The 25,061-nt window shown below is 57.0% G+C and overlaps 3 protein-coding genes across 5 annotated transcripts in view; all 3 read left to right on the forward strand.

The window, feature by feature from the left end:
• NPLOC4 (NPL4 homolog, ubiquitin recognition factor) overlaps window positions 1-16,704 on the forward strand; it is a 27,772-nt gene extending 11,068 nt beyond the window's left edge. The window contains exons 10-17 of the mRNA XM_415704.6: window positions 1,327-1,398; window positions 2,108-2,234; window positions 4,152-4,312; window positions 11,091-11,162; window positions 12,817-12,912; window positions 13,842-13,958; window positions 14,933-15,035; window positions 15,297-16,704. Coding sequence (XP_415704.3) covers window positions 1,327-1,398; window positions 2,108-2,234; window positions 4,152-4,312; window positions 11,091-11,162; window positions 12,817-12,912; window positions 13,842-13,958; window positions 14,933-15,035; window positions 15,297-15,454 — 906 coding nt within the window. The 3' untranslated portion in view covers window positions 15,455-16,704. The remainder of the gene's footprint in view (window positions 1-1,326; window positions 1,399-2,107; window positions 2,235-4,151; window positions 4,313-11,090; window positions 11,163-12,816; window positions 12,913-13,841; window positions 13,959-14,932; window positions 15,036-15,296) is intronic.
• A 214-nt stretch (window positions 16,705-16,918) lies between these two features.
• LOC123575613 (uncharacterized) lies at window positions 16,919-17,913 on the forward strand. Of its 3 annotated transcripts, none has more exons than NM_001398167.1 (4): window positions 16,919-16,985; window positions 17,144-17,347; window positions 17,451-17,577; window positions 17,659-17,913. In NM_001398167.1, the coding sequence occupies exons 2-4, from the start codon at window positions 17,254-17,256 to the stop codon at window positions 17,852-17,854; spliced, it is 417 nt and encodes a 138-aa protein (NP_001385096.1). In that variant the 5' UTR covers window positions 16,919-16,985; window positions 17,144-17,253; the 3' UTR covers window positions 17,855-17,913. The 3 variants fall into 3 exon arrangements, with proteins under 3 accessions (NP_001385096.1, XP_046757921.1, NP_001385095.1); XM_046901965.1 differs by having other exon boundaries at window positions 17,173-17,347; NM_001398166.1 differs by having other exon boundaries at window positions 17,252-17,347.
• Window positions 17,914-18,039: 126 nt separating this feature from the next.
• On the forward strand, window positions 18,040-24,803 carry FAAP100 (Fanconi anemia core complex associated protein 100). The gene is made up of 10 exons (NM_001098610.2): window positions 18,040-18,099; window positions 18,650-18,819; window positions 19,518-19,636; window positions 19,825-20,807; window positions 21,015-21,165; window positions 21,761-22,551; window positions 22,856-22,992; window positions 23,695-23,811; window positions 24,003-24,089; window positions 24,177-24,803. Exons 2-10 carry the CDS (start codon window positions 18,655-18,657, stop codon window positions 24,291-24,293), a joined length of 2,667 nt encoding a protein of 888 aa, NP_001092080.2. The 5' UTR covers window positions 18,040-18,099; window positions 18,650-18,654; the 3' UTR covers window positions 24,294-24,803.
• The last annotated feature ends 258 nt before the right edge of the window (window positions 24,804-25,061 follow it).

The following is a 25,061-nucleotide window of genomic DNA, read 5'->3' on the forward strand; positions in this document are numbered from 1 at the left end:
CATTCCTGGTAGCATCTCCCCAGCAAGTGCTAATTTGGCACAGATGTAGCTGGAGTTGCCTTCTGAGTTTATTCTTCCTTCTGGCAGAATCTGCGTTCCACTTCCAGGAGCAGAGGCTCCTGCTGGATTTTTATTCTCATCAGCAGGTCCTGCCTCTCAGTGCTGCTCAGGCAGGCTGTGGTGAGCTAATCTGGATGTTGGCTGGAGGTTCAGGTCCCCCAGCAGCTGAGCCTCAGTCCTCTGTTCCCCTTGTGCCCATGGCCTGCCAGTGATGCAATCGGGACGTATGGGCACTGGGCTCTGCTGGCTTGCTGACGTCTCTCAAACCTGTAGCAATATATTTTTTTCTGGTTTGGGAAATCATTTGGTATCATGTGAATGCTAGGAATGAGACGTACACAAACAAGAATTGACTTGCTAAAGAACATGCAAATCAGAAAAGACTCAGTGCAGCAGACTATAAACATCTGTGGTGAGGTCTTTTGTTCTCTGAAGATAAGATCTTTAGCGTTTTCCAGTGTCTGAACCAAAGCTTCTGTATGTGTTGTTTATTTCCAGACTTTGCTTCTCACACCAGATATTTTTAATCAGTGTGATTTAACATGCAGCTTACTGCTGGGTGCAGGTTTTTGTCTTCCTGGGCTCTGCTGGGAATCTGCAGCAGTGACCCTTCCTCTAAAGAGTTAATGCTTGGGAAGTCAGTCACGAGGGGCTGATCAGAGCTGTTTTTAGCACACGTGTAGAAGGGTTCATGCAGCGGTGTGTGTGTGTGTGTGTACACATCTATACTCATATGTGCAAACAATGCAAAAAGCAGGAATGTATTTTTTGGAACGGAGCAGTCTGATTTGGAATGAGTCACACTCCAGTGGGAGCATACGAGCTTTATCTTAACTAGGGACTGCAGGCTTCAAAATGAGATCATGTGAGCTGCTTTGTCATCTGCTGGCACTTCTGATGCTGCTTTGCTCTGAATGCTCAATAGGAAATGCTTTTTGCTGTGGGTGGGAGGAGGTAGCGGCTGAGAAGCCTCTTGCAGCCTCCAGATCTTTCCATGAAAAAATATTCCATAGTGAAACATAAAGCTGCAGGTGCCCCCGGCTGGCCAGCTGGCACGCTGCTCCTGGAAATCGTATTCAAATGAGCCCAGCACAGCTGGGAGAGCCATTTCCTTCAGGCAGCATGCAGCAAGGCTGCGCCAGGAGCCAAGAACATCTTGTCCTGCTAGGAGAAAATGTATAAGCTCTCTTCTGTGGGTTTGGGTTTCCTTTTTCTTTTCTTTTTTTTTTTTCTTAAGGCAATTTTCTCCATAACACTGCTTTATAGGTTGGCTGGATATTTACTGATCTAGTCTCTGAAGACACACGGAAAGGGACTGTTCGGTACAGCAGGAACAAGGTGAGACTTGAGAGTGTCACTCATCACCACCACTGGTATTGAGGGTTTGTGTCATCACCTGACTGCTGGCTCTGCCAAACAGGGAGGGAGCCAGGGCAGTGCAGGGCTGGGGGTGACACTGGGACTGAAATTCTTGTGATGTGTGGGTTTCAGCTGCTGAAGGAAAAGGAGCTTGAGCTCAAAGAGCACTGTTAGAAGGGCTGGAGCACTTTTGGAGGGGTTGGAGCTGTCTGGATAGAAGGCAGAGCTGCCTGCAGTCCTTCACCTGTTCTGCTTTAAGTAAATTATGCCCATGGTTTAAGAAAAATTGAGTGGAGAGATTTTTGTGCCATACAAGTTCAGCAAGCAAAAGTGATCGAGTCAGAGGAGGTGGGCAGGGCTTTGTGAGGCATGTGGCTTCAGTCCTCAAACTCTGACCTTCTCAGCTGCCTGTAATTCTAAAATCAGGGATATCTCTTTAGAAAATGAAACGCCATAATCAAATGAGCCTGGAAAGGTGGGTGGAACCAAAAGTGGGATGGTCGTTCTGGCAAAAGTCAGGCCCGTGGCTGGAGAGCTGATAAGTCGCATTCTTCTCTCAGTCTGTGCAGCTTTCTACGAAAGCTTGTTTTACTAGGGTGTTGGTAGTTTTCCTTGGCTACAGACCAGGGAAATAGGTCTAGGCTGCATCGTGTTGGCCTTTTTATTGACGTTTCTGCTCTTCCCTCAGGACACGTATTATCTAAGTGCAGAAGAGTGCATCACAGCTGGAAACTTTCAGAACCAGCACCCCAACATCTGTCGCCTTTCTCCAGATGGTCATTTCGGATCCAAGTTTGTCACAGTTGTGGCTACAGGTATAAACGGGCCTCGGCTTGCCCCAGCTCTCTTGATTACAGACAAATTGTCTTTTGTTAATAGAAGAATATGCAGCTCTGCCAGAGGAAATCAGATGTCTTGGTCCCCATCTGTCCTATTTAACAAGGGCTTTGCCTTGTTCCGTCAAGTAAAATACATTTTTGTTCCTTCTTTGTGTTATCTTCTCTTCAACTCTTCACCCTATCCCCTGCAGGAGTCTCAGTTGAAGCTCATACCTGGAGCACCCACCTCTCTGATCCAGAAAGCATTTTTTGCCTGCAGCTAAGGGAATATCTGTCAGTTGCTTTTTTTTGTTTGTTTCATATGTTTAATCTCCAAGTCCTGTTGCCCAAAAGCAACAGTGCAGAACCACAGCAGTCCAGATCCTGAAAGTTACTGTAGGTGATTCAGCATAAAGGAGGGACCTTTATCTCTCTTGTGCTGCTGACAGGGAAACCCTAATGTAGAATTACCTACTTTTCTGTGTATGGAAATGTTTTTTGTTTGCCCCAGTAAAACAGAAGCCTGCATGATGCTTTGCTTTGTCACCTCTGATTTTAGCCACTTTCACAGCAAGTCTCCAAAGGCACTGGGCTGCAGGGCGATGCTGGCATGTGCTGGGAGAGTTGTAGCATTAGAAGTTCAATCTGCTCTTCTTTGGGATGACACACATGTATTCATTTAAGGTTTCCACGGAGCAGATACGCTGGGTTCTGGGTCTGTTTAGCACAGTGAAAAAACTATGACTTCCAAACAACATCCAATATGAAAACTCAAAGTGTGATATTATATTGCCTCAGTTTAAGTGTTTTTGGAGCCTTTTTTAGTGAGAATGCTCTCGCAGTTAACGGACCCATGCAATCAGACAGCTGCCCTGCATTCCAGGCTGCTGAACACATCAATCTTCCATTAAAGATAAATGTGTATCTCACTCATTTTATTTGTTTTTTCTTTTTTTTAACAAAGTTTTTTTTTTTTTTTTTTCATGAGAAAATGATGGCTGGCTTTGTTCAGGCCTTCCTCGTGTCTTGGTCTAAGTTTAATTTCTAGGAGTGTTTGTTCTGGAGCAGTGAGTGATTCAGGTTAGAGATCAAAGGGAAGAAAAGGAATATTTCCTCTTTTCTGTTCCAGATAATTTCATTCTCTTCTGTTCTATCAGCCCATCAGGTTTCTATTTAAATACCCAATTCCTTCCTTTTGTGCAATATAAGTATAATTGGATAGTTTGCATCAACTTTGCCTTTAAGTCCTCTACATGGGTTAATTCTTCTCCCTTCCTGAGTTCGTAGGTTTGGAAATAATAACGCTTTCCTACCATCTGCCTGTATTTTCTCTTTCCAGTTACATTCTAATGACATATAACCTGATGTTGCTTACATTATCCAAATTAAAGCACCAAACATGTGATGCACTGTTGAGCCAGGGTCTTAATTTCTACTTTCCATGTCAGATTTCCACCAAGCCATCTATTATAGGCTGGGAAAACGCTTTCTCTTCTTATGCCTGACATTACCAGGTGGCAAGCCCTGAATCTGCAGGTCATGGTACACTGGAGGTAAAGCAGGCTTGCAGGAGTCTTGTGCGGATGAGAGAGAATACCTGCAGGTTGCTGGGTTTTGACTGTGTCCAAAGGGACAGCTAAGCCTCACTTAAGCTCCTGGCAAAGTTCTCTCTCTGTCACTTTCCCATCAGGCCAAGTGTGAAAACGGTGCTGAAGAAGTACACATTACTAAATAAATGTAGAGCTTGGAGGAGGATTTTGCCTAGAAATGCTTCCTGTTCAGCAGCCCCAGTGCTTTCCTCTCACTCTCGGAAGGGCTGTCACGTTTTACGTTGCTCTTTGAGTCATGCCTCTCTGAGTTATACCCAGCAAATCACTCTCCTATGTAATTTTGATCTGGGCTCTTCTCTTCCAGGTGGTCCCGACAACCAGGTCCACTTTGAGGGGTACCAGGTCTCCAATCAGTGCATGGCACTGGTTCGTGATGAGTGCCTGCTCCCCTGCCGCGATGCACCAGAGCTGGGCTATGCAAAGGAGTCCAGCAGCGAGCAGTATGTGCCTGACGTGTTCTATAAGGTGAGCACTGCGTGCTTGTGGGAGGGGGGAGCTGCAAAAACGGCTCTGCTGCGTGTCTGGAAATCAGCATGGCCAGCTCAGGAAGGGATGTCTTTGAGGTCTGAACTATTTTCGGTAGTAACCATTCACCACATGTCTGCAAAGTAATTGCATAAGCTCCATTTCCCCCTCGTAAAAGAGCTGTTATGGTTTCCAGTGCAGCAGTAGCCATTGGCTATCCAGCTTCTAAATGAAGTGATCCACTGAAAGCCCATAGCAAGTACTCTGAATTCACCTCCTCTTGTATTTGTTGGCTGAATCTGCCATGTTCTCTGTTGATTTTAATTCCCTTCTGAGTTCAGCTTCCTCCACTTCACCGTTGTGTGATGTGAGCTAGTACAAATAGTGCTGTCAAAGCAGTGGGTTCCTTGTGCAGTGCAGGGATTCGCTCACGTCTGACACGCTGACAGACACCAGCTAGGTAAGAAATGCAACAAAAGAGTGTAATTCATGCAGCAAGAGGAGAGAGAGCCCTGTGCATGCTTCTCTGCGACAAAAGGAAGGTGTGAAGGCTTTCAGGCCAGTGGTGGCACGGGAGTGCATCCCTGGCTTTCCTCTCTAGCACTGAGTGTCCTGCCTGTGCTCTGATGCTGTGCTCCGGTCAGACAGTAAACTCTAAAAGCTGGTCCTGAGGAGCAGTGAGAGATGTATGGATCCAGAGTGCTTTCATTTGAAGTGCCATGCAAGAGCACTGCTGGCATCTGGCCTGCTGCAGTTCCCAGTACAGTCTCCATGATGAATGGGCTGTCATTATTCACTTGGCAGTCATTTCTGGAGCTCCTCAGACCTCCTGTGTGTGTGCAGGGCTGAGTTAGAAACTTGGGGACAGGCTCTCTGCAGACGCTAACAGTACTGCGTCTCAAACTTGTGTATGTTGGTGCCCCATGAACAAGGGCAGGGGAATTAATTAATGGCATGGCATGCTAGCTAATTAGCCATCCATCACCCCAGTTAGTTATCTCCTTCTTGTCTGTCTGATGCTCGAAGCCCGCTCAGCCTGCAGCACTCCTGCCATCTGTATTAAAGCTGTCCATAGGGGAGGTTGGGCGATGCAGAGCTGCCATCATTTGGGCCGGCGGAAATGAGCGCATTGTACACCCCCAGCAGAAGCAGAGCTTGTCAGGATGCTCCCGTATTGCCCACAGCTCAGATCAGGAAACGCAAGCTGGGCCAAATTAGCCCATGAGGCTCCACCCCTCAGTGCTGTGCTGCTTTGGCTCCACCTGGAAATGAGGAACACCTTTCGGCTAAATTCAGTGCTGGAGAGGAATCTGTACTCAGAAAGCCAGATAAAACCCGTGCCTTTCTCCTTAGCGTGCAGACAGCTTGCTATGAGGAGCTGATAAGCCAGGTCCGTTTAGATACAGCGGAGCTCGATTGTGCAACGGCTGGCCTTGAATGAGGAGCTGACATCATCTCTGGCGCGCTGCGGTCCTGCACAGAGCGCTGTGCCACGCAGGGTGCAGCCTTGCAGGAGGCTGCAGGTCTGCGTCCCACATGTGGGCCACCCTGGGTGCTCAGAGCAGCAGGAAGCCAGTGGGTGTTCCCCTCAGGTCTTTGCTCCCATTCCTAATCTGAAGCAGGGAGATGAGCAGAGTGCTCTCTGATGGCTCCGGCACCATGTGGAAATTTCCACGAACAACTGATTCATTGGGTCGGGCTGCAGCTTATTTCATATGTTTTATAACTTCTATCCATAATTGCCTTTTTCATGATGTGCTCAAGGAAGGCTCGAGGACTGCTCTGGCGGGTGTGATTGTCCTTTAGACTTAAACGTGTTTGGCTGCAAAATCTCTTAATTTTTTTATTTTTTTAAATTTTTTTGGAATGTTCTTATATCAATGGAAAGCTTAGTCACTCCTGGCTTTGAAAACCTTTGGGGTCTCATTAAATGTATAAGGCTTGAGGTCAGAGACACTACCTCATAGTTACTGGGTTGGTGACAACAGCGGTGTCAAAGCATTGGCTAAATACACTTCTGAGGAGCAGCAGTCCGGAGTTTGGCCACACAGCAGAGAACATCTGGTTCTGCAGTGCCCTGCTGCCCCTTCCTCTGTCAAAACTACAGGAGCTGAGCAGTCCTTGCTGTGGGGGGGTTCCCTGCGCGCTGCCTCCCCACCTCTGGCTTTAGGCAGAGCATTGCCCTTCGGAGTAGTTGCTGCATCTTGTCTCAAACTGGGAAGCTATCACTGGTAGAGAGAAAAATCCATATATATGCGTTCCTCTATAATAAACTCAGTGTTCATTTGAAAAGCCCTTTAGGATGAAAGGAGCGAACACAGATTTATTATAATTGGATGCAAACCAGAAGGTCAACGTTGGTGTAGTATGAATGTATTTATAGAACTTTGCATCCACATACAAGGAAAAAAAAACTCCTGTGCCTGCCTGCAGCAGGGCAGTGCAGGAGATTCACCTTCAGCTCTTGCAAATAGGAAGAGAGCTGTATGGAAGTGCAAGCTAGCAGCAGTGCTTTGGTCACGTTGCTCAAAGATGGCCCTGTGCCTCCACTCACAGCAGTGCTGTCACTTCAGCAGGACTTCAACACTGCTGGGAAGTGTGTGGGGTGGGTAATGCTGCAGGAGGGGCTCAGGTAGGAGACGTGCAGTGTAAGGGACTGCAGTGCGTGCACGCAGAGTTTACTGGAGAGAGAACAACGTCTGTGCTTTGTCAGCAAGCTGTTTGTGTGTGTTCTGCCCTACGTTGTGTTTGCGGAGCAGAAGGAGCAGCTGAAGGGGACTCACCCAGTGCTGTGTTGGCACAGGTGGGCTCTTCTTCCATGGAAGTGGGAAAACCGATGGCAGCAGCCTTGTCCTGTCAGGGCGAGGCATTTTTCCTGAGCTCCAGCCTTGTGATTTCTGTATGTCTTTACCATTCTCTTTGTGTTGGCTGCTAGCCCTCCTGCTCGGAGGAACCACCCCCGTGGAATTGGCAGGGTATGCTTTCTGCACGGGGCCATTGCTTTCCTGGCTCACAAAGGCTGCAGTCCTGCTCTAGTGTGGAAGTCCAAGGCTTTGGGGCGCGGGTTTGAGTTGCTGTGCTCCGAGAGGCGTCTCCAGGTGAGATCAGCCAGAGGGAAGAACACATCCCCTTCGCCTCCCAGGTTGTCTGTGAAGCATCACAGGGCCGTGCTGCTTCCAATTTGAACGTTGCACAACAAGCACGTGCTTCTTGGCAAGTTCAGTGCAAGGAAATCCAGGATGGAGTCGCTGTTGTCAAGACACAGACACACAAACTGGGGTAACCAGTGTGCTTGCGAGCAAAAGTGATGTCGCAATGGCCACTGTGCCTTGTTCTTCAGCTGAACATGACAGATGGGCATTTTCCATTCCTTCTGCCCTCAAGCAGTCATCTGCCTCGTCTATCTGGTTCTAGAAAACATCCAGATTGGTTTCCATTTCAGTAGGAGTGTAACTTCGAACCAGCTACCCAGAGGTGGCGTTGCTTGCTGTGCTCATTGGCTTGATGGGGTCTGATTCCTCACAGCAGGCTGCCTGTGCCCAGCACTGTGCTGCCTCTGTGCTCCCAGCTCCATCCAGGCGTGCTGAGTGCCCAGCAGCAGCAGTGCCCAACTGCTCCCAAACACAGCCCAAACTGCGTGGCCCTGCAGGACCTTACTGCTCTTTGTTAGCTTCATGGGCAGCTCAGTCTCAGTGGGGGAAGGACTGCTGTGTGTTACAGGATTGCTGTGTGTTACAGACTCTTTGACACATTTAAAGAATTGGATTTAGGAACCGCCTTTGGCTCTTATCACAGGTATTACCTTAGTGCAAACAAGTTGTCATCCTTGTGAAGAGTTGCATTTTACAGCTGCTTTAATGCTGCCCAGAGTTTCTTCAGGATGGTGCATGACGAAAACCCTTCACAATGGCAGCAGTGTTGTGAAAGAGCCCTTTACCCCAGAGAGTCCAGCAAGTGCCTTTTGCATTTACAGCAGTTGTTGTGGTGCCTGGGCATTGGCTTCTCACTGCCGGCCCCGCTCCCATCTGGCCCAGGCAGGGACCAGCAGCGGGGTGCTTTGTTTTTGTTGGAGCTGATCAGGTTGCAGACCTGCAGCTGCTCTCAGGCTGTCCCCAGTGTGGCACATGTTGCTTCTGGCCATGCACTTTGAAATCCTCTTGCCAGGGAGGAGGCAATAGCCAGGCTGTGTAGGGATCTCTCTGACAGCACAGGACTTCCCCTGGCTTCCTCCCAAAGCTTTGTCCTGGACTGGAAAAGCCTTCTTAGCCTTAAATGTCCCAGCTGCTGTGGGGAGGAGGATGCTCAATTAGCTCACCAGGAGTCTCCTGAGAAGCATTTCAACTCTCACTGACCTGTTGCTTACTTGTAGAAAGGTCACTTTGTTTCTGTGCTTTGGCTGCTCTATCTGTGTGGGGGGCGCAGGACTGCCTGGGAAGGCTCCTGGAGGTTGGTGGAGGGAAAAGCAACGCTGGGTTTCACTATCCCCCAAACCCAGAGCTGCTCAGCTCCACGGGGCCTTTAGCAGAGTGGAGAAGACAAATGGCACGGGTTGTTGGCAGCCCTGGGGCAGCCACCACAGAGCCAAGCCTCCCTCCTGGCTGCTCCATCACCTCTGTTGGAAACCTTGAAGCCACCCAGGACTGCTTCTTGCAGCTCACGGTGTGCAGAGCTGTGCTATGCGTCCCGACCTGCTCGGCAGCACACCCGTTGTGCACCCTCCTTTTCCCTGTTTGACCTCGTGGGTTTGCAGCTTCTGCCTCAAAACAGTGCTTTAAAGCCTCCAATCACAGTGCCTGATGCAATCTCACTTTGCTCCTGTCTTCAGGATGATTCATTGTCCTCATCCTCCAGGCCTCCCTGCTCGATTTTGGTCCAGGTGCCAAAGAGTTTCACTTTGTTAACCCCTTCCTGTCCCACTTGTGGCTGCTGAATGGAGCATGGAGGCATTTGTGGCTTTGAGGTCTGGGGCTGCGGGGTGCAGCAGTGGTACCCACCTGCAGATCCACTGCCAAGTGTGGGATGGAGATGTCTGTCTCCCAGCAGTTCTCCCAGCCTGACATTTGTTAAGGCCTTTAAAACTTAACTGCCTGATAAAATGGTGTTAGGGGGATGGAGAGGAGTGCTGGCTGGGCGGGGGGGCTTCGTTTGGGGAGCAGCGGGGTCTGGGCACGTCCCCTGACTCGGGGAGCAAGGTTCCAGCTTGGCTGTAACCATATAATGCATCTTGAAGGCCTCAGCAGCATGACATTAAAAAGGAGGCATTTAACATGGAAATCCCCAGAGGCGGAGATTAAAGTGAACAGGTGCTGGAAAAATGTTTCTGCATATTAGAACTTAATTAGATTTGAAAATGAATTCCAGATGGGCTAATTATGTGTGAGTTGTTGCAGGTTCTTTCTTGCAGGGGCAGGACTGTGTTTGGGAAGCTGGTGCAGTTGGGTTGGATGTGATTCGTGGCTCTGGCGCTATCGCTGCGATCTAGAAGCAGGTTGGCTTTCAGGCCCTGTGATCTCTCTGAAAAGGCTCCACGTCTCCTGCTGCCGCTGTCAGAGCCGCCGAGATCTGAGGCCACCAGCCACCAGCTTGTTGCTGAAATAACCACAGGGCCAACAAGCTGTCATGTTCAAGGAGAAAAGATCCTTATCGGGATTGCTTTTAAAAGGAGCTTCAAAGACAGGAAGGTGGATTTTGACAAAGGAAACCGTTCTTGGGGATGGGGAGGGGGGGGTGTGCTGCTGGGGGTGGAGGTGGGGAGGGGGCTGGTGGCAGGGGGCTGCGGCCTCAGGCACTCCGCACGCCAGAGCCTGCTGGGACAGCGTCGGTCTGCGAGCGGCTGCATACCTCCCCTGCACACATCCAGGGTAACTGAGCAGCGCTGATAGCAGGGAGTGGTGTTCTCCAACAGGAAAATGTGGCTTGTGGGAGGATGGCAGCCCCAGGCAGCTCGTCCTGCTGGCTCAGCCCGGCTCTGCCTGCGGCCGCTGGGACTCTGCACATCGATGTAAGCTTTTATGTAAGGTCTCTGATTGGAAATCATGGGTGTATAATTTATACGTGGCTCCGTGAATGATTTATAACATGTTAAGTGATGATTTAGGTAGAAAATACAACCCCCTCTTACAGAATCTTTAATGAAAAGTGTCACTTCTTATGAATTTATTTCTGAAGCTGTGTTTGAACTCAGCATGTTTGACATAAATCAGGTCTAATTGTCACTTTATGATTAATGAACGTATGCTGGCCATTTTTCTCCATAATTAAACTTTATGTTCAATTCACCTGGCAAAGCCAAACAAGTTTATGCGCTGTGATGTGCTGGCCCTTTGGGTCTGCGTGTGAGAAAGTGCCTGGACTTCCAGCTCCCAAGCAGAAGCAAGCTCAGATTACAGACTCGTGGCAAGTTTTGCAGCAAGTCAGGTTTGCCTTGGTGGCTGAGAAAGCAGATGTGGAGCTATCCCTCCCTCCCTCCCTCCCTTTTAAGACAGCGCTGCTTCTGAAGTGGCGTTTACACTCTCCAGATAATGCTTGCCATCTCTCTGGTGGCAAACGTTCATGACAATGAACATGACCAGTGCCATGTTCGTGACTGGATGCTTCATGTGAGCCATGGCTCTGAGTTACAGGGGTCTTGGAGCTGGAGGAGCTGCAAAGTGTCCTTCTCTGTGCCCCAAACCATCTACCAACACAGAGGATCCCGGAGCTGCAGCGTGGATCTGTTTGGGGATGCGTCCCTGAGGCTTCTTGCCATTTCTGCACTAATCACACTCTTGTCTTTCAGGACATAGACAAGTTTGGCAATGAGATCACACAGCTGGCTCGTCCTCTCCCTGTTGAGTACCTAATCATAGACGTAAGTATTCTTTGCACTTTGCTGGCAGCAAGAGGTAGAGCAGAGCAGAGTTCCTAACCCACCTCTAAATCTCACACTGGAGCTGATCTGTAGGATAGGCTCTCCCTCTCTCCCCTTTCCCCTTTACAGCCTGGCACTTCTAGCACAGAGGTGCAGGAGGCAGTGTGCTCTGAGTGATGCAGTGCTCTCTGGGCACAACCTGCAGTGGTGCCAGGGAACACCCTTGCTTTCTGGGAAGGCCCTGCCTGGTGCCTTATCGCTGCTGGGAGGTGGCACGTAGCCATGTGGCAGAAGCAGCCAGCCCCACAGATGTGTGTGCTGGGCACCACCTCGCGGGGACTTAATTAGAAAGCTCCGCTTGTGTCTCCCTTAGCAGCAATTAAGAATCCAGCTCTTTGTGGTGACTCAGCAGACCAGGTTGGTGCTACAAAAATGCCTTTTCCTGGGGGAGGGCAGTATGAGATACAGCACAGGGCTTGGCTGGAGCAGAGCCACGGCCTGCCCATGAGCAAGCCCTGCCAGGTGCTGGGGCACGGCGCTGCCCTTTGGCTTAAAAGGGAACTGTTATGGTGCGGAAGAGAAGAAAGCAAAATAATTCAGATGACAGATGATATTGCTGAGCCGAAGGTGATGCCAAGAAGGATTAAATCCACCCGGAGCCAGTGCTCTGCTCCAGCTGCCCCTGGCATCGGTGCTGTCCTGCAGCACAGGGAAGCTGGCAGCCAGGAGCCTTCCCCTTGCTCTTCCCTGTGCCTGCCAATGCCTGGTGTGTGCGTGCCCCTTATCACCATGGCTCAGAACAAGGGGCCCATTGTGCAGGGCCCTACGACACCTTGTGCCAGTCGACAGTGCTGGAACGTATTTATTGCTCAAGTGGTAAAGGCATCTGTTTCCAGACTACCTGGGGTGTAATTAAGATGAAAACAGATTGACAGAACATGCATTTAGGAGCAGTCTGGAAAGCTGCATTTCTGAAGCATCTTGTTTTGCCTCGTTTTTTCATGATTCCAGTTAATAGTGAACTGGCAGGTATTTCTGCATGTCTGCTTACAAAGAGCCTCCCTGTCAGGGCAGAGTAACTGACACCACGGCTTTAAAGCCCTCAGAGCGAGGACTGGTTTAAGTGTCAGCTGCTGGCCTCTGAGCCCAGAAACCTCTCAGGTAGGGTGGGAACAGTGTTGTGTTCCCCCTCCCCACCTGTCTGTTTGGCACAGGAGGCAGGGTTAGTGCCCCTCTGAGTGCAGGGACACTGTTAAATAACATGCAGAGATGCTTCCTTGGCATTACCCAGTCCAAAACCCAGTGGCACAGTCCTGGTGCAGGAGCTCTGCTGTCCCCCACAGTGCTAAGGAGACCCCCAGGTGACATCCCAAGCAGGGCAGGGCTGCAGGGAAATGCTCTGAGCTCAGCTGTTACAACAGCACAGCAGTTCCCTCAGCTTCATTAAAAGTGATGGCCAGAAGCTGGGGGATGCACTGATTGCAACATTGCTTTAAATGTTAAAAGCCATCAGAAGATCCGTGCTGTAATTGCCTTCCTGGCTGAGCTCTAATGTGGGGCCATGGCTGCTCTTGGTGCTCGGAAGCCTTTCTTCCCCTAGCCCTTTTACCTCTCCTGCTGCTAATGCTCTGACCATCCTTTCTTGGATTTTCAGATTACTACAACTTTCCCCAAGGATCCAGTCTACACTTTTTCTATTTCTCAAAATCCATTTCCCATCGAGAACCGTGATGTGCTGGGAGAGACTCAGGTAAGCAATCAATGGCAAAGCTTTATTTCATACAGAGATGTCATCTGTTTCCCTTATACTTTCTAATGTCTGCAAAAGGACAGCTGCAGTTGTGCCCTTACATCACCCTTCTGTGATTCAGTCCAGCGTTGCCAAACTCTGCCTGCATGCAGATGGGGGCTGGGTGTGCTCCCTCTGCTCAGGGCTGAGCTCTGGGCTACCTCATGCTCTGCCAGGGTTGTGATCTCCAGATAGAGCCCTGCAGAGGTGGGGACTGGAGCAACCCAGCTGAGCTCTGGCCCCAGAGAGACAGGGCAGGACCCACTGTGACAGCGGTGGGACGAGGGTCTGTTGCTCCAGCTCCGACAGCACCACCTTCTCTTTCTGGGCTGATATTTAAAACACAGAGACCTTTTACTGAAGGAGGCTCATAGTGTTGAGCAGAGGCAGCTGCTGCGCAGCCTGAGGCATGCACGGGACTTTGCCAGCACGTGGAAGGCTTGAGTTGCTTTAAAGCAGCAGCAGCTAGTTTCTGGTAAGAGGCCATGCTAAAGGTGTCTGAGGCTTCCTCCAAAAGCAGACATGAATGAAGGGCTACTGCCCACTGAGAGCAGGGAAGAGAAGGCAGGGGAAGGAGGGGCTGCCTCTCCTGCCTCTTCCTCAGGGACCTGGCTTTGCCTTTAGCTAACTGCCTCTGCTCAGTACTTTGGGTTTGGGATCAGCTCTGGATGTGCCGCTGGGAGAGGAGGGGTAATGTGGACCCCAGGCTCTTTTTCTCTGGAAGCTGTTAGCTGCAGCACAGCCAGGCTGGGGTCTCATTTCAGGATGGTCTGCACGTTGCACAAAAGAGGACAAGAGCGTTACCATGTCTGTTAGTGGATCTGAACAGGAAATCAAAGTTATCGCATGGAGGGAAAGTGACTTCTTTTTCTTACTTTCCTGTCTTGCAGGACTTCCACAGCTTGGCCACCTACCTGTCCCAAAATACTTCCTCTGTTTTCTTAGACATCGTTTCCGATTTCCATCTGCTTCTCTTCCTGGTCACGAACGAGGTCATGCCTCTGCGGGTACGTAAGCAACAGCAAATGGCCACATGTCAGTGTCACTGAGACCCTGAGCTCGGCGGTGTCCCCCCCCCCCCCCCGGCATGGGGGACACCGGCACAGTTCCAGGCACGTCCCATGCCTTCTGGGGACATGCAGCTGGCCCGACGCCTGTTCTTCCAGACTGACCTTTCAGCAGAGGGTTTAAAAGTGAAACTGAAGCCCCCGGCTGGGCCAAGAGCTCCCAGAGCACTGCTCGGAGCAGCGAGGGGGTGAGGGCTGTTAGGATGGTCACAGGTGGGATGGAGCCAACTTGGCCGTGGCTCAGAGAGCTGGAAATGTTTATAAAGAATATCTCAGAATCAAAAATTGCTGTTGTAACGATAACAAGATCAGAGCCCCCAGATCTCTGTGAGGCCAGCAGCTTCTTGCTCATGCATCTCTGCCTCTCTTGGCGTGGTACTGGTGGTTGCCCAGGCCCTCAGTTAACATCTGGACCCTCGGACCTTCCCATTTTAAGCAGTGTGCCAGCAGAACGAGCCATGTGTTTGCAAGAGGCCTCGTGGGCGCATGTGCAGGGTGGCTGGGCTGACCCTGGGCAGCTGGAGATCAGGCTGGGGCTGCACACAGGCTGGGGGTTGGGCACAGTGCTCCCCGAGACAGCTGCGTTGGAAATGTTTGTGCCCTGCTGGGAATTGGGCTCAGTGTGCACAGCACAGGGCAGCACAGCTTCCAGCCGCAGCCTCTAAGCAGAAGGAGTCGAAGCCTTTGGGTTTTAGAGTATGTCTGAACACTGGGGGGAGCAGAAGGGATAAGTTCAGTCTTACTCCCCAGCAGCAAACTTGTGCAACCCCAGAGGATCTTTAGAAAATGGTGACAAGTCAGACTTGCAGCTCTGCCTCGATGTGACCAGTGGAGGGCTGGAAGGCTTTGGATCATAGCTGCAGGCTGGTTGAAAGAGAAGCATCCAACGCTAATATCCCTCTTTTGGCTTTCAGGACAGCATCAGCTTGTTGCTGGAAGCTGTGAGGACCAAAAACGAGGAGCTCGCACAGACCTGGAAGAAGTCGGAGCAGTGGGCCACCATCGAGCAGCTCTGCAGTAAGAAATGGGGTCCATGGGACACAGTCCTTTGTCTTTCAGTCTGTGGGCCGGGCTGGCCGGTGTGGGCACAGCGCAGGGTCTTTGGTGCTCAGTGTGGGTGCTGAGATCTGTCCATGTGGGAGCAGCACCTCGTGCCAGCCCTGGGGGCGAAGGCAGCACGTGGGCAGGGAGGCTCCTGCCTGCTGGGCAGGATGTAGGCAGGGTCCTCGTCCGTTCCCAGCACCTCTCCCTGCTCTGACCACGCTCTTTCTCTCGCAGGCACAGTTGGTGTCCAGCTGCCAGGACTGCACGAATACGGTGCTGTGGGCGGTTCTACGCACGCCGTGTCGGCGGCCATGTGGGCCTGCCAGCACTGCACCTTCATGAACCAGCCAGGCACGGACCACTGCGAGATGTGCAGCCTGCCCCGGACCTAGCCACAGCGGTGCGGCGGCCGACTCCAATACAGAGCAAACCCTTGAGCAGCAGGAGTGGTGCTTGACCCCTCCCCTTCCCGCTCCAGCCCTCCTCGGTTGCCCCTCTCCTCCTTCCAGGGGCAGCCCCGCTGTCACATCGTGAGGTGGGCACCCTGGGCTTAGCCTGACGCTGGCCTCTCACTTCACCTCAGTCTCTGGATGGGCCTTTGCCTAGCGGGGCTCAGGGCGGCTCTGTGTGGGGCCAGCCAGAGCCTATCCCTCCCTGCCCTCTCCCCTTGCCCACAGCGTCCCCTACCCTGCGCAGGTGACAGGGAGGCAGTGGCATCTCCCTGCCCCCAGCTTTGCTCCCCGCTGCCCTTTTCCTGCCTTTGTGGCTCGCTGCCGCCAGCCTTGGCTTTCCAGGCAGCCCTGGCCCGGCCGTACCCACAGCTTTCGTGCTAAAGAGCCCGTGCGGAGCGAGCAGATGACCGTTAGCAGCGTTGGACCAGGCAGCAGCTCTGCTGGGCCAGGCTCCGTGTGCTGGCAGTGCTCCCGGAGCAGGATAGGATCCCTGGCGGTGGGTGAGGGGTGGGCACGTGTCAGCTCACGGCTCGGCACCGCACCGGCAGCCTCGCTCCCTCTGGCTGCGGGGATGCTACAGCAGCCCGGCTCATTCCCGGGGGCTGCAGGAGGGCTGTTCCTTCCCCGGAGGCTTTGCTGTCCGCTCAGATGGTGGGGAACGTGCTGGGGGGGCCACGTCAGTCGGGCGTCTGCTGCGGTACCCGCTGATTTCTATGCGTGTCCTCCCTGGGCGCCGTGCTGGAGGCGGGGGCCGGGCTACACTCTTGCTGCTCTCTCCCTGCTTTAGCGCCTGAGTAGGGGCCGCTACGGCGCTGGAAAGGGGCAGGCGGTGCCCTGCGAGCCTGTCTCAGGGCTGCCCCACCCCTGCCGATTTGGGGCTCGGTTCGGTTCCCGGGGCTCCGGTTTTAGCACCGTCTCGTGCAGCTTTGCAGGAGGGCGGCGCGGGGCCCCGTCCTGGCACAGGCCGTGGGACGGGCGCAGAGACCCCCCGCTGCCGCCCGTGGGCTTTGTCTCGTGCTGAGGAGCGGCTGCCGGCCCCGCCCCTGCCGCGGGGCGCTCGGGCTGTGGCTGCGGTTTGCTTTTCCCCTCGGTTTGTTGGTGTTTGGGTTGCAGCGGTTTGCGGTGCCTGGACTGAACGACCCGGTCGCGGGGTCTGCAAGTAACGTTGAATAAAAGCACCTGAAACGAGAGCCAGCGCCGTGCGCTCTGTTCCTGCACCGCGGCCGTCCGTCTGCCAGGGGTGGGTGGGCGGACAGACGGACGGACGGACGGACGCTGCCCTCGTCGCCCCGTGCCCGGCCCGCGGCTCGGCCAGGGCAGTCTGTTTGCAATCAGCAGCACAGCCGCGTGCGGCCGGGCCTCGCGCCAGGCCGGCTTGTTAAAAAGGGACAGCAGCAGCTGCACGGAGCCAGAGCCGGCGGAGCCGAGCCCAGCGAGCGGCCGCCTCGTCTGCAGGCGGGTCCCGGCACAGGTAAGAGGCAGGAACGGGTCACGCGTGCCGAGCCTGCCCTCGGGGTCGTGCCAGCCGGCAGCCACGGGGCCCAGCGCGTCCCCCCGCCCCGGCTTCCCGTTGCGGTGCTGTTGGCGATGCGTCCCCGCAGCGGGGCTGGGGCCTCTCCTCCAATTAAGGGCCCGGAGGGGCACGCGGGGCCCGGCAGGGATGTCCTCGTGCGGGGCTGAGGTCACGGCGGAGCTGCTCCCCGAGAGCCGGGCTCCGTCTCACCGCACCACCCCCAGCCATGGCGCGGCTTCTGCCCCTCCTGCTCCTCGCGGCTCTGGGCGCTGCGGCCAAGCTGAAGCGCCAGCCGGCAGCGTGGGACGAGCGAGCGGACGGTAACGGCCGGGACCCCCTCCTCGCCGCGGTGGGCGCGCAGCCCGCAGCCGGGCTCGGGGGCCGTCCTGCCCCACGCAGCCCCATCCCATCCCATCCCCACAGCCGCGAGGGCGCCGCGGGGCTGCGCCAACCTGACGCTCATCTTGGACAACTGGAGGTTCGCCATCACCTCGCAGCTGCGGAACCTTCTGCTGTTCCACCACCACACCGTGCTGCCCGACTACGGCCGGTGAGCGGCGGGCGGGGGAGGGGGGGGAGGCCGGGGGGGGCTCCGGGGGTACCCAACGCCCTCACCCCGCTGCCGGCACAGGATCCGCGCCCTGTCGGGGGCCCTGGATGAACTCTACGAGGACTTCAGCGCCCTCAAGGAGCAGCTGGGGCGGCTCTCGGGGCGCTTCGTTGAGGTGGAGGCCTTCGTGGACCAACTGAGCCGCAGCCCCGGGCCCCGCACTGCCCCCAGGCCCGGCCCGCGCCGCCGGGGGCTGCCCCAACCCGCCCTGAAGTAGCACCATAGGGCTCAGCCCGAGCCCCACCGCATCGATAATAAAGCCGCACACCCACAGCACCGCTGCGTGATCCCTGACCCCCTCCCCAGCCCCGGGCACACGGAGGGTGGAACCGAACCACTCCCCCCGCCCCGCAATGGGGAGTCCGCCCATCGGCGCTTTACGGCCGCTGTCGCAAAATCTCCGCCCCATTGCGGCGGCCGCCGCGCAGCCGTAAAGCGGAGCCGCCCGCGCCCCCCGGCCCGGTACCCGCAGCCCCTCCGGGACGCAGCGGGGGGTGGAGGGGGGGGTGGATGAGGAGGGGGTGTGGGGTTGGAGAGGGCTGTAGGGTGGGGGTGGGGATCGGGGTTCCTGCTGGGGGGAGATTTGGGGGTGAGGGTGGGGGTCTGGGGAGGATTTGGGGCAGAGAGGGCTACGGTGGGGATGGGGGGTGGGGTTACTGGGGGGGGTATGGGAGGAGATGGGGGGTCGGGGGTGCTGCAGGGTGGGGTGATGGGGGGGGGATGTGGGGCTGAGGGGTCTGCGGGGTGTGCGGTGGGTATGAGGATGGAGCGGGGGGATTTGGGGCCGGGGATGCAGGGTGGGGGGGCTGGGGTTGGGGGATGTGGGCTGGGGGGGGCTTAGGGCGAGGAGTGAAAACGCGGGGCCTGGGGCTGCTGTGAGGGGGTTTGGGGCTGGGGGGGGCGCAGGGTGAGAGTCTCAAGCTGGTCTCTGTGCCGGGGGGCTGGCTGTGGCTTTGGGGTGGCCCCCGTCCTCCCCCCCCCATCCATGCTGAGCACCATCCCCACGCCCCAGGCACCATGGCGCAGGTGGGGCACCGGGTGGACTACCTGGCCGGCTTCTGCTGCCCGGTGGGGGGGTTGGTGGCCGGCAAACCCCGCGTGCTGTGCCACGAGAGCGAGATCTACCTCTGCAACGGCAGCGAGTTCGTCTACATCTACGACCAGGAGGGCAAGGTGCTGAAGGTGAGCGGTCCGTGGCACCGGGACAGGAGGTGGGGAGACCTCGGGACCCCCCCGGGCTCCTCCAGCCCAGGCTGTGTCAATGAGAGGGGGCGGAATGCTTTGGGGCAGCGGGGTGCTGCTGCCTGAGCCCCCCCCGGCCCTGCCAGGTGAACGGAGCGGCGTCCCTTTCATTTCTCATCTCCAAAGGCTTTCGCTGCTGTCTCCGCTGTGACTAACAGCAGTCGTCGTGTTGAGTTATACACAGCTTCTTTTTTTAATTTGTCCTTATTATCATTTCTAAGAAAGCCATCGCTGTAATATCAGGATTTGCCTCCTACACTGCGTTCCTTCTCGGGAAAGTAGATCACGTATGGGCTTTCAGGTTGCCATTTCCCTCCCCTTTCCCACCCACCTACCCACCCTGCACAGCCGCTGCCCGGACAGGAGCAGCCCTGCGGCCTCATGAACCCGAGCGCAGTGCCAGCTGCAGCACTGCCCGCTGACAGCCCAATTCCTGGAAGTGCTCACCACGTTCCTCTGCGGGAAATCACTGCTTTCGTTCCCAGTCTCTTTGGGGCCGCCCAGGGGGAACCACTGCTCAGCAAGCTGCTCCCTCTTTACCCAACGGTGCACCTCTCTGCCCAGCTGCGTGGGCGTCGGGGTTCCTGGGCACCTCCTGCAGGTTTATTGGGACCGTGACCCTTCCCTTTCCCTACCAGGCAGTGTACAGGTGCCCCGACCAGGTGTGGCACGTGGAGCTGCTGCCCCTGACGAGACAGCTCTACATCCTCTGCGCCCACAGCGGCATCTACTGCGTGTCCCTGGACCAGCAGAGCAGGTGAGGTGAGGGCGCGCGGGGCTACACGTGCATTGGACAGCTCGGGGTTTGGCCCTCGGCTCTCTCCGGGCCGCTGCTCCTGCCCTGCTGCGGGGAGCTTGGTCCAAGGGCCGGGAGATGAGGCAGCCAAGAGAAGCGCTGGCTTCGCCCCGAGCCTTGGCTGAGAGCCTTTGCCTGTTTGCTCGAAGGTTAATGGAGCAGACGGATGGCGACGGCCAAGAAAGCAATTGCCCTTCCGGCGTCTTCCCCGTGGATTCGGACGCCTGCATCTTCCCAGACTCCAGCCTGTGCATGTTCACTCTGCTCAACAACTTCGTCATCACCCTGTCCCAGGCCCACGGCAAGTGGTGGATGAAGCTGCACGAGCTGCCGCGCCCCGAGCAGGACAGCCCCCCGTACCGGCAGGTCAGCGAGGTGGGCTTCTGCCCCGGCCCCGCACCCAGCGAGGAGGGAGACGGCGCGCCCTCACGCTTCCTGCCCGTGCTGTGCTGCGCCTCCTCCCCGGGCACAGCGGGCAGCGGGGAGGGGCCGTGGTGCTCGGGGGGCTTCGTGCTGGAAGAGCCCCTCTTCAGCTTGCTCTTTGGGATCGACGCCGCCATGCTGGAGTCCCCGATGATCCTCTGCGGCTTCCCGGACGGACAGCTCTGCGCTGTGCCGCTGAAGGCTCTCAGCTCGCCGCCCGCTGACGGCTGCCACGACGTGTCCGGGCAGGACCCCCCCGTGAAGATCCTCCACCACTTGGAAGAGCCCATCGTCTTCATCGGGGCGCTGCGGACGGAGCGGCGGGCGGCGGAGGAGGAGGAGGAGGAGGAGGAGGATGCCGAGGACGACGCTCTGTTTGGCAACGCCGGCTGCGACTGCGTGGTGGCCGTGGGGCACTACGGGAAGATGGTGGCCGTCAAGGCAGACCAGAGGGACGAGACGACGGTGCCGGAGCTCAGGGAGTATTACCTGCGTGGGCCCATCCTCTGCGCCGCCTGCGGCAGCGGCAGCCGCATGTACTACAGCACACACTCAGACATCTCCGCCGTCGACCTGGACTGGGTCAGCGAGTCCTCTGACCCCGAGGACGCGGAGAGCTGCGGCGGCGTCCTGCCGCCCGTCCTGTCTCCGGCCAGCTTAAGTATCTGTAGCGTCGTGGCTCTCTCCCTGTCCTCACGGGCATCAGAAGGTACTGCCGACCATGGGGAGCGCGCTGGGCCTCGGGGTGGGACGGGGCAGGAGAGCTGCCCGGCTGTGTGCGTCCACACACCTTGCGGTGGTCCGTATCGGGCTCCGTTCTTCACCCGTTCTTGTTGACCCCCTCGTTTTTGTAAGTTCTTCTTGTTAAGCGTGCCGATGGGCTGAGCACCCCTCAGCGCCCTGTGCTGCTCCGCAGGTGAATCAGAGCTGCTGGCCCTGTCTGCCAAAGGCCGCCTCATGACCTGTGGCTTATGCAGCCCCGAGGATGCTGATGTGGAGCTGACGCCCGCCGAGGCCGGCCGGAGGATTAAGGCGCTGCTGTCCGGGATAGGCAACACCTCGGAGAGGTAAGGGCAGGGCTGCTGTGCTGCTGCTGGCCCTGCGTGAGCCGTGGGGTAGAGGTACCCAGCGGTGCTTTTGTGCACCAGCTCCCGCCCCAAGCGGTGCTCATAAAGCCTCTTGCGGCACCACCTCCAATGCTTCCTTTCCCAGAGCAGGTGGAAGGGAAGCCCCCAGCCTCAGCAGCGTAAAAATAGTTTGCTGGCAGCCCTGCCTGCTGCTCTGTGCAGGCACGCTGCTGCTTGCAGCTTTGGTGACAGAAGGAGGGCGAGGCATGGTGCCAGCGTGCCCAGACACCCCTCAGCACCTGCCAGGCCTGTCTCAGGCGGGGCAGCGCGTGCTCAGCCCTCTGTGACCATCTGTGCACGGGGAGGAGGTTCCCCCTTCGCAGGGGGATTCCCAAAGCTGCGAGCAGGGCTTGTAGCCCACCCATCTGCAGCTTGTCATCGCTGGGAGCTGCAGCCCAGGGCTGGCCAGCGGGTCCCGTCCCGCTCGGGGTCCACTCGGCTGATTGGGGTGTGTCTGTTTAACCCCCTGTTTGCAGACCCGCTGTCCCCACTGCTGGCCCTCCTGCTGTTTGAGCACTGCGCTTTGTCCTTCCAGAGTTTCCTTCCTGAAGAAGGCGGTAGACCAAAAGAACCGTGCCCTGGCCAGCCTCAACCAGGTGATGAACGTGAGTGCAGCCCTGCTGTCCGGCCAAGAGGGCCAGAAGCCCATTGCTTGCACCGTCACTGCCAACTGGAGCTGCCTCCTGCTCCGTGATACCGTCACCATCTCCTGCCTGCTGGAGAACTGCAGCGAGTACAGCCTGGAGCAGGGCTGGACCCTGTGTGTTCAGCTCCTGGCCAGCCCCTGTGCCTTAGAGGAGGAGTCCGTGGATTCGGCCACCACCTTCACCTTCCCCATCGACCAGCTCCTCCCTGGGACCAAACGGGAGCTGACGCTGCCCCTCAGCTCGGCCGCAGACACCAAGCTGGATCTGCCTCTGACCATCTCCTGTGCCCTCTACTACAGTTTACGTGATATCCTGGGCAGTGGCTCTGACTCACCCGAGGCCCTGGATGATCTCCTCCCGGACGATTCGCCCATCCTGTCCCCAGACAGAGAGGGCATCTGCCTGCCCCTCAGTGAATGCACCATTGACATGCTGCAGTGCCTGCGTTTTGAGAGCAGCACCCCCAGGCCGGATGCCTCCCCCAAAGCCGCTTCACTGCCTGCGCCCCAGGATCCCGTGGAGACGTTCCTGAAGGCTTCCAAGGAGCAGCCTGAGCCCGAGGCGGGGACAGCCAGCGAGCAGCCGTGTGCCACAGGAGAGGGCGGCATGCCACCCTCAGCAGCATCCATCAGGGTGTCCTCAGAGCTGCTGAAGAACGCTCTGAAAACCTCCGGCTCAGGTGGGTGCTGCCCGCAGGGGGGGTGTGCCGAGCAGGTCCTGGGGGCTGAGCTAGGAGAGCTGTCCTGCATCACCATCCCCTTCCCAGGGTGAGGGAGGAGGGTTCCGGGCCCCCAGCTTGCCGCTCCAGCAGTGTGGCAGCCCGGAGGGGGGTGTCCCCAGGCCCAGGGTCACCCTGGCATCGCAGCAATTGCACGCGCATGGGCAGCACCATGCATGCGCCGTTCCACCCACCCACATGGTCCTGCCCTCGGGAGGCTGTGCAGAGGTGTAACGCGCTCTGCTTTCTCTCCTCTCACCCCCAGACGTCCCGCTGAGCTGTGCCACACTGCGTTGGCTGCTGGCTGAGAACGCTGCAGCCACGACGCTGAGCAGTGAGGAGGTGACCTCGGTGTGCGGTGCGGCTCCGGATGGAGGAGAGGTGCAGCTGATCATCCGAGAGGCAAGGAAGGGGTTAGCCCTGCAGAGGAACTGCCTGTCCTGGCCCACAGAGCTTGCGTCCCTCAGTCCCTGGGGAGCAGGGTGACACGTGGCCTGGCTGTCACCCCCTGGTCCCACACTCCGTGCCACCGGGGCCCCTCCTCCCCTCCCAGGACTTTCTCAAGGCTCCTTTGGGCTGCTGCTCCGTGCTGAGCCTGCAGAGGGGAAAACGTGGCTTGATTCTGGGTGTAAATCTGACCTACTGCGGCTTTCCCCCTTCTAATGTGAAAATCCCCTTCTAAGTGCAAAGGAAAAGCAGCAATTGCTGTGCAGCTCTCCCGCCACGGCTGGCTAACCCTCCGGCGAGGGGCCCAGCCGCCTGCATGCTGGCAGTGACCTGGTTCAGGTTGGTTCACACTTGAGAGCACTAATATTGCCAATGTGATTAGCGACAGCGTTAATTCTGCTTGGGCTAAGCCTGCTGGATTAAATCCACCACGCTGGCAGCCTGCGTCTCACTGGGGAGCGGGCAGCGGGCAGCAGGTCACCCTCAAACTTGTACCGGCCTGGAGAGCAGTGCATGGAGCAGGGATGGAGGGAATGGCAGCTGTCTTCGGGCCCAGCATGGAGTCACCATCCCAGCCTTTCTGCCCGTGGGGTGGGGACCTGGGGCAGCTTTCCCCTGCCCTGCGAGGATTGCAGTGGGGCCTTGGTGCTCTCCCAGGTGGCCATGAATGACCTCAGCCCAGCCGGCCCCATCCAGGCGGTGGAGATCCTGATGGAGAGCCCATCCCTGGCCCACACGTGCAGGATGCACCACGCCGTCATCCGCCGCATGCAGGTATGGAGCCATGGGGCGCATCCCCGGGTAACCCCCCAGACCCCGCTGGACTCTGCAGGACGGTTTTTCAGGCACCGTTGTGTGGCAGCCATACTTGGCACAGCCCGGTGCCACACAGGGATGAGGAGTGGGACCCCCACAGAGCCCACTCCCTCCCGAAGTCCCCCTCAGCAGAGCTCTGCTCCCCACAGGCGCTGGTGTTGGAGCAGGCGGCACAGGGCTCGGGGCCCCCTGACCTCCGCATGCAGTATCTGCGCCAGATCCAGACCAACCATGAGGTGAGCCGTGAGCCCCCCATTCCCCAACCCCTCCCCGTGGGTCCCTCCCTATGGACATCACCCTCACTCTCCACCTTCCTCCTGCAGATGCTGCTGAAGGAGGCGCAGTCCCTGCGCGACCACTCGCCCCTGACCGAGGAGGACACGGAGAAGCTCCTGCACATCTACCAGCAGCTGCGCAACCCCAGCCTGGTCCTGCTGTGAGCAGCGGAGCAGTCAGCGTGCCCGGGGACGGGGACGGTCCCATAGGGGGGGCAGTGTGCCCGGCAGGAGGGCCGGCGGCCGAGGCGGTGGTCTGTGTGTGTGCGTGTGTCGTGGTCGTGTTGTCGGCAGCACGGAGGGGCCGTGTGCCCCGAAAGCCGCCCGGCGGCAGAGCGGGGCTCCTGGGCTGGCCCGGCGCTGCGCTGCCGCCCGGGGCTGTGCGGCCTCGTGGAGCGTTGCGGCCGTGGTAGCGTAGCTCCATCCCGGCTGTGGGCTGTGCCCCCGCGCCGCCTTGCCTTTCAGGATCAGGACAAACAGGGTGCTGTGCCAGGGTGCCCGGGGGAGCCCCGTTTTCTGCTGGGCAGGGGAGGGGGTTTTCCGCTCCCCCGTTGTTTCTATAAATGATCTCGTATCTCTGTGGCGGTGCAGCGTGTTTTGGGGGCTCCGTCCTTCCCCGCACTGCTCCGGTGTCTGTAAATCTGTTGTCTGCCATGAAAACGATCGTGCCGCTCAGCCACTGCGCGTCTCTTTTCCTTTCCATCTCTGTACCGGACCCCCGTGTCTCCCCCGCCCCACGTGGCGCTGCCTGAGGGGCTGCAGCCCCCTCCCCGTGCCCCCACAGCACCCCCATCCCTGGGGGCACCCAGAGGGGCGCTGCGGCACTGCGCAGCCCCGTGGCACAGCGAGCGCAGAGCTGCTCGGTCCCCAGCACGTGGCGTTTCGTGCCCTGCTGCCGCCCTGTGGCAGCGAGCTCTTGTCCCTGTGCCCTTC

The sequence above is a fragment of the Gallus gallus genome, chromosome 18, assembly GCF_016699485.2.
Source record: "Gallus gallus isolate bGalGal1 chromosome 18, bGalGal1.mat.broiler.GRCg7b, whole genome shotgun sequence".
NCBI classification, from domain to species: Eukaryota; Metazoa; Chordata; class Aves; order Galliformes; family Phasianidae; genus Gallus; species Gallus gallus.

Excerpts from the sequence above, each read along its gene's own strand:
- FAAP100 (NM_001098610.2), top strand. The coding sequence starts at position 18,655 with ATGGCGCAGGTGGGGCACCGGGTGGACTACCTGGCCGGCTTCTGCTGC. Across the intron at positions 18,820-19,517 it reads AGGAGGGCAAGGTGCTGAAG|GCAGTGTACAGGTGCCCCGA; the intron begins GTGAGCGGTCCG and ends TTTCCCTACCAG. Across the intron at positions 22,993-23,694 it reads TGCAGCTGATCATCCGAGAG|GTGGCCATGAATGACCTCAG; the intron begins GCAAGGAAGGGG and ends GTGCTCTCCCAG.
- LOC123575613 (NM_001398167.1), top strand. The coding sequence starts at position 17,254 with ATGGCGCGGCTTCTGCCCCTCCTGCTCCTCGCGGCTCTGGGCGCTGCG. Across the intron at positions 17,348-17,450 it reads GTGGGACGAGCGAGCGGACG|CCGCGAGGGCGCCGCGGGGC; the intron begins GTAACGGCCGGG and ends CCATCCCCACAG. Across the intron at positions 17,578-17,658 it reads GTGCTGCCCGACTACGGCCG|GATCCGCGCCCTGTCGGGGG; the intron begins GTGAGCGGCGGG and ends CTGCCGGCACAG.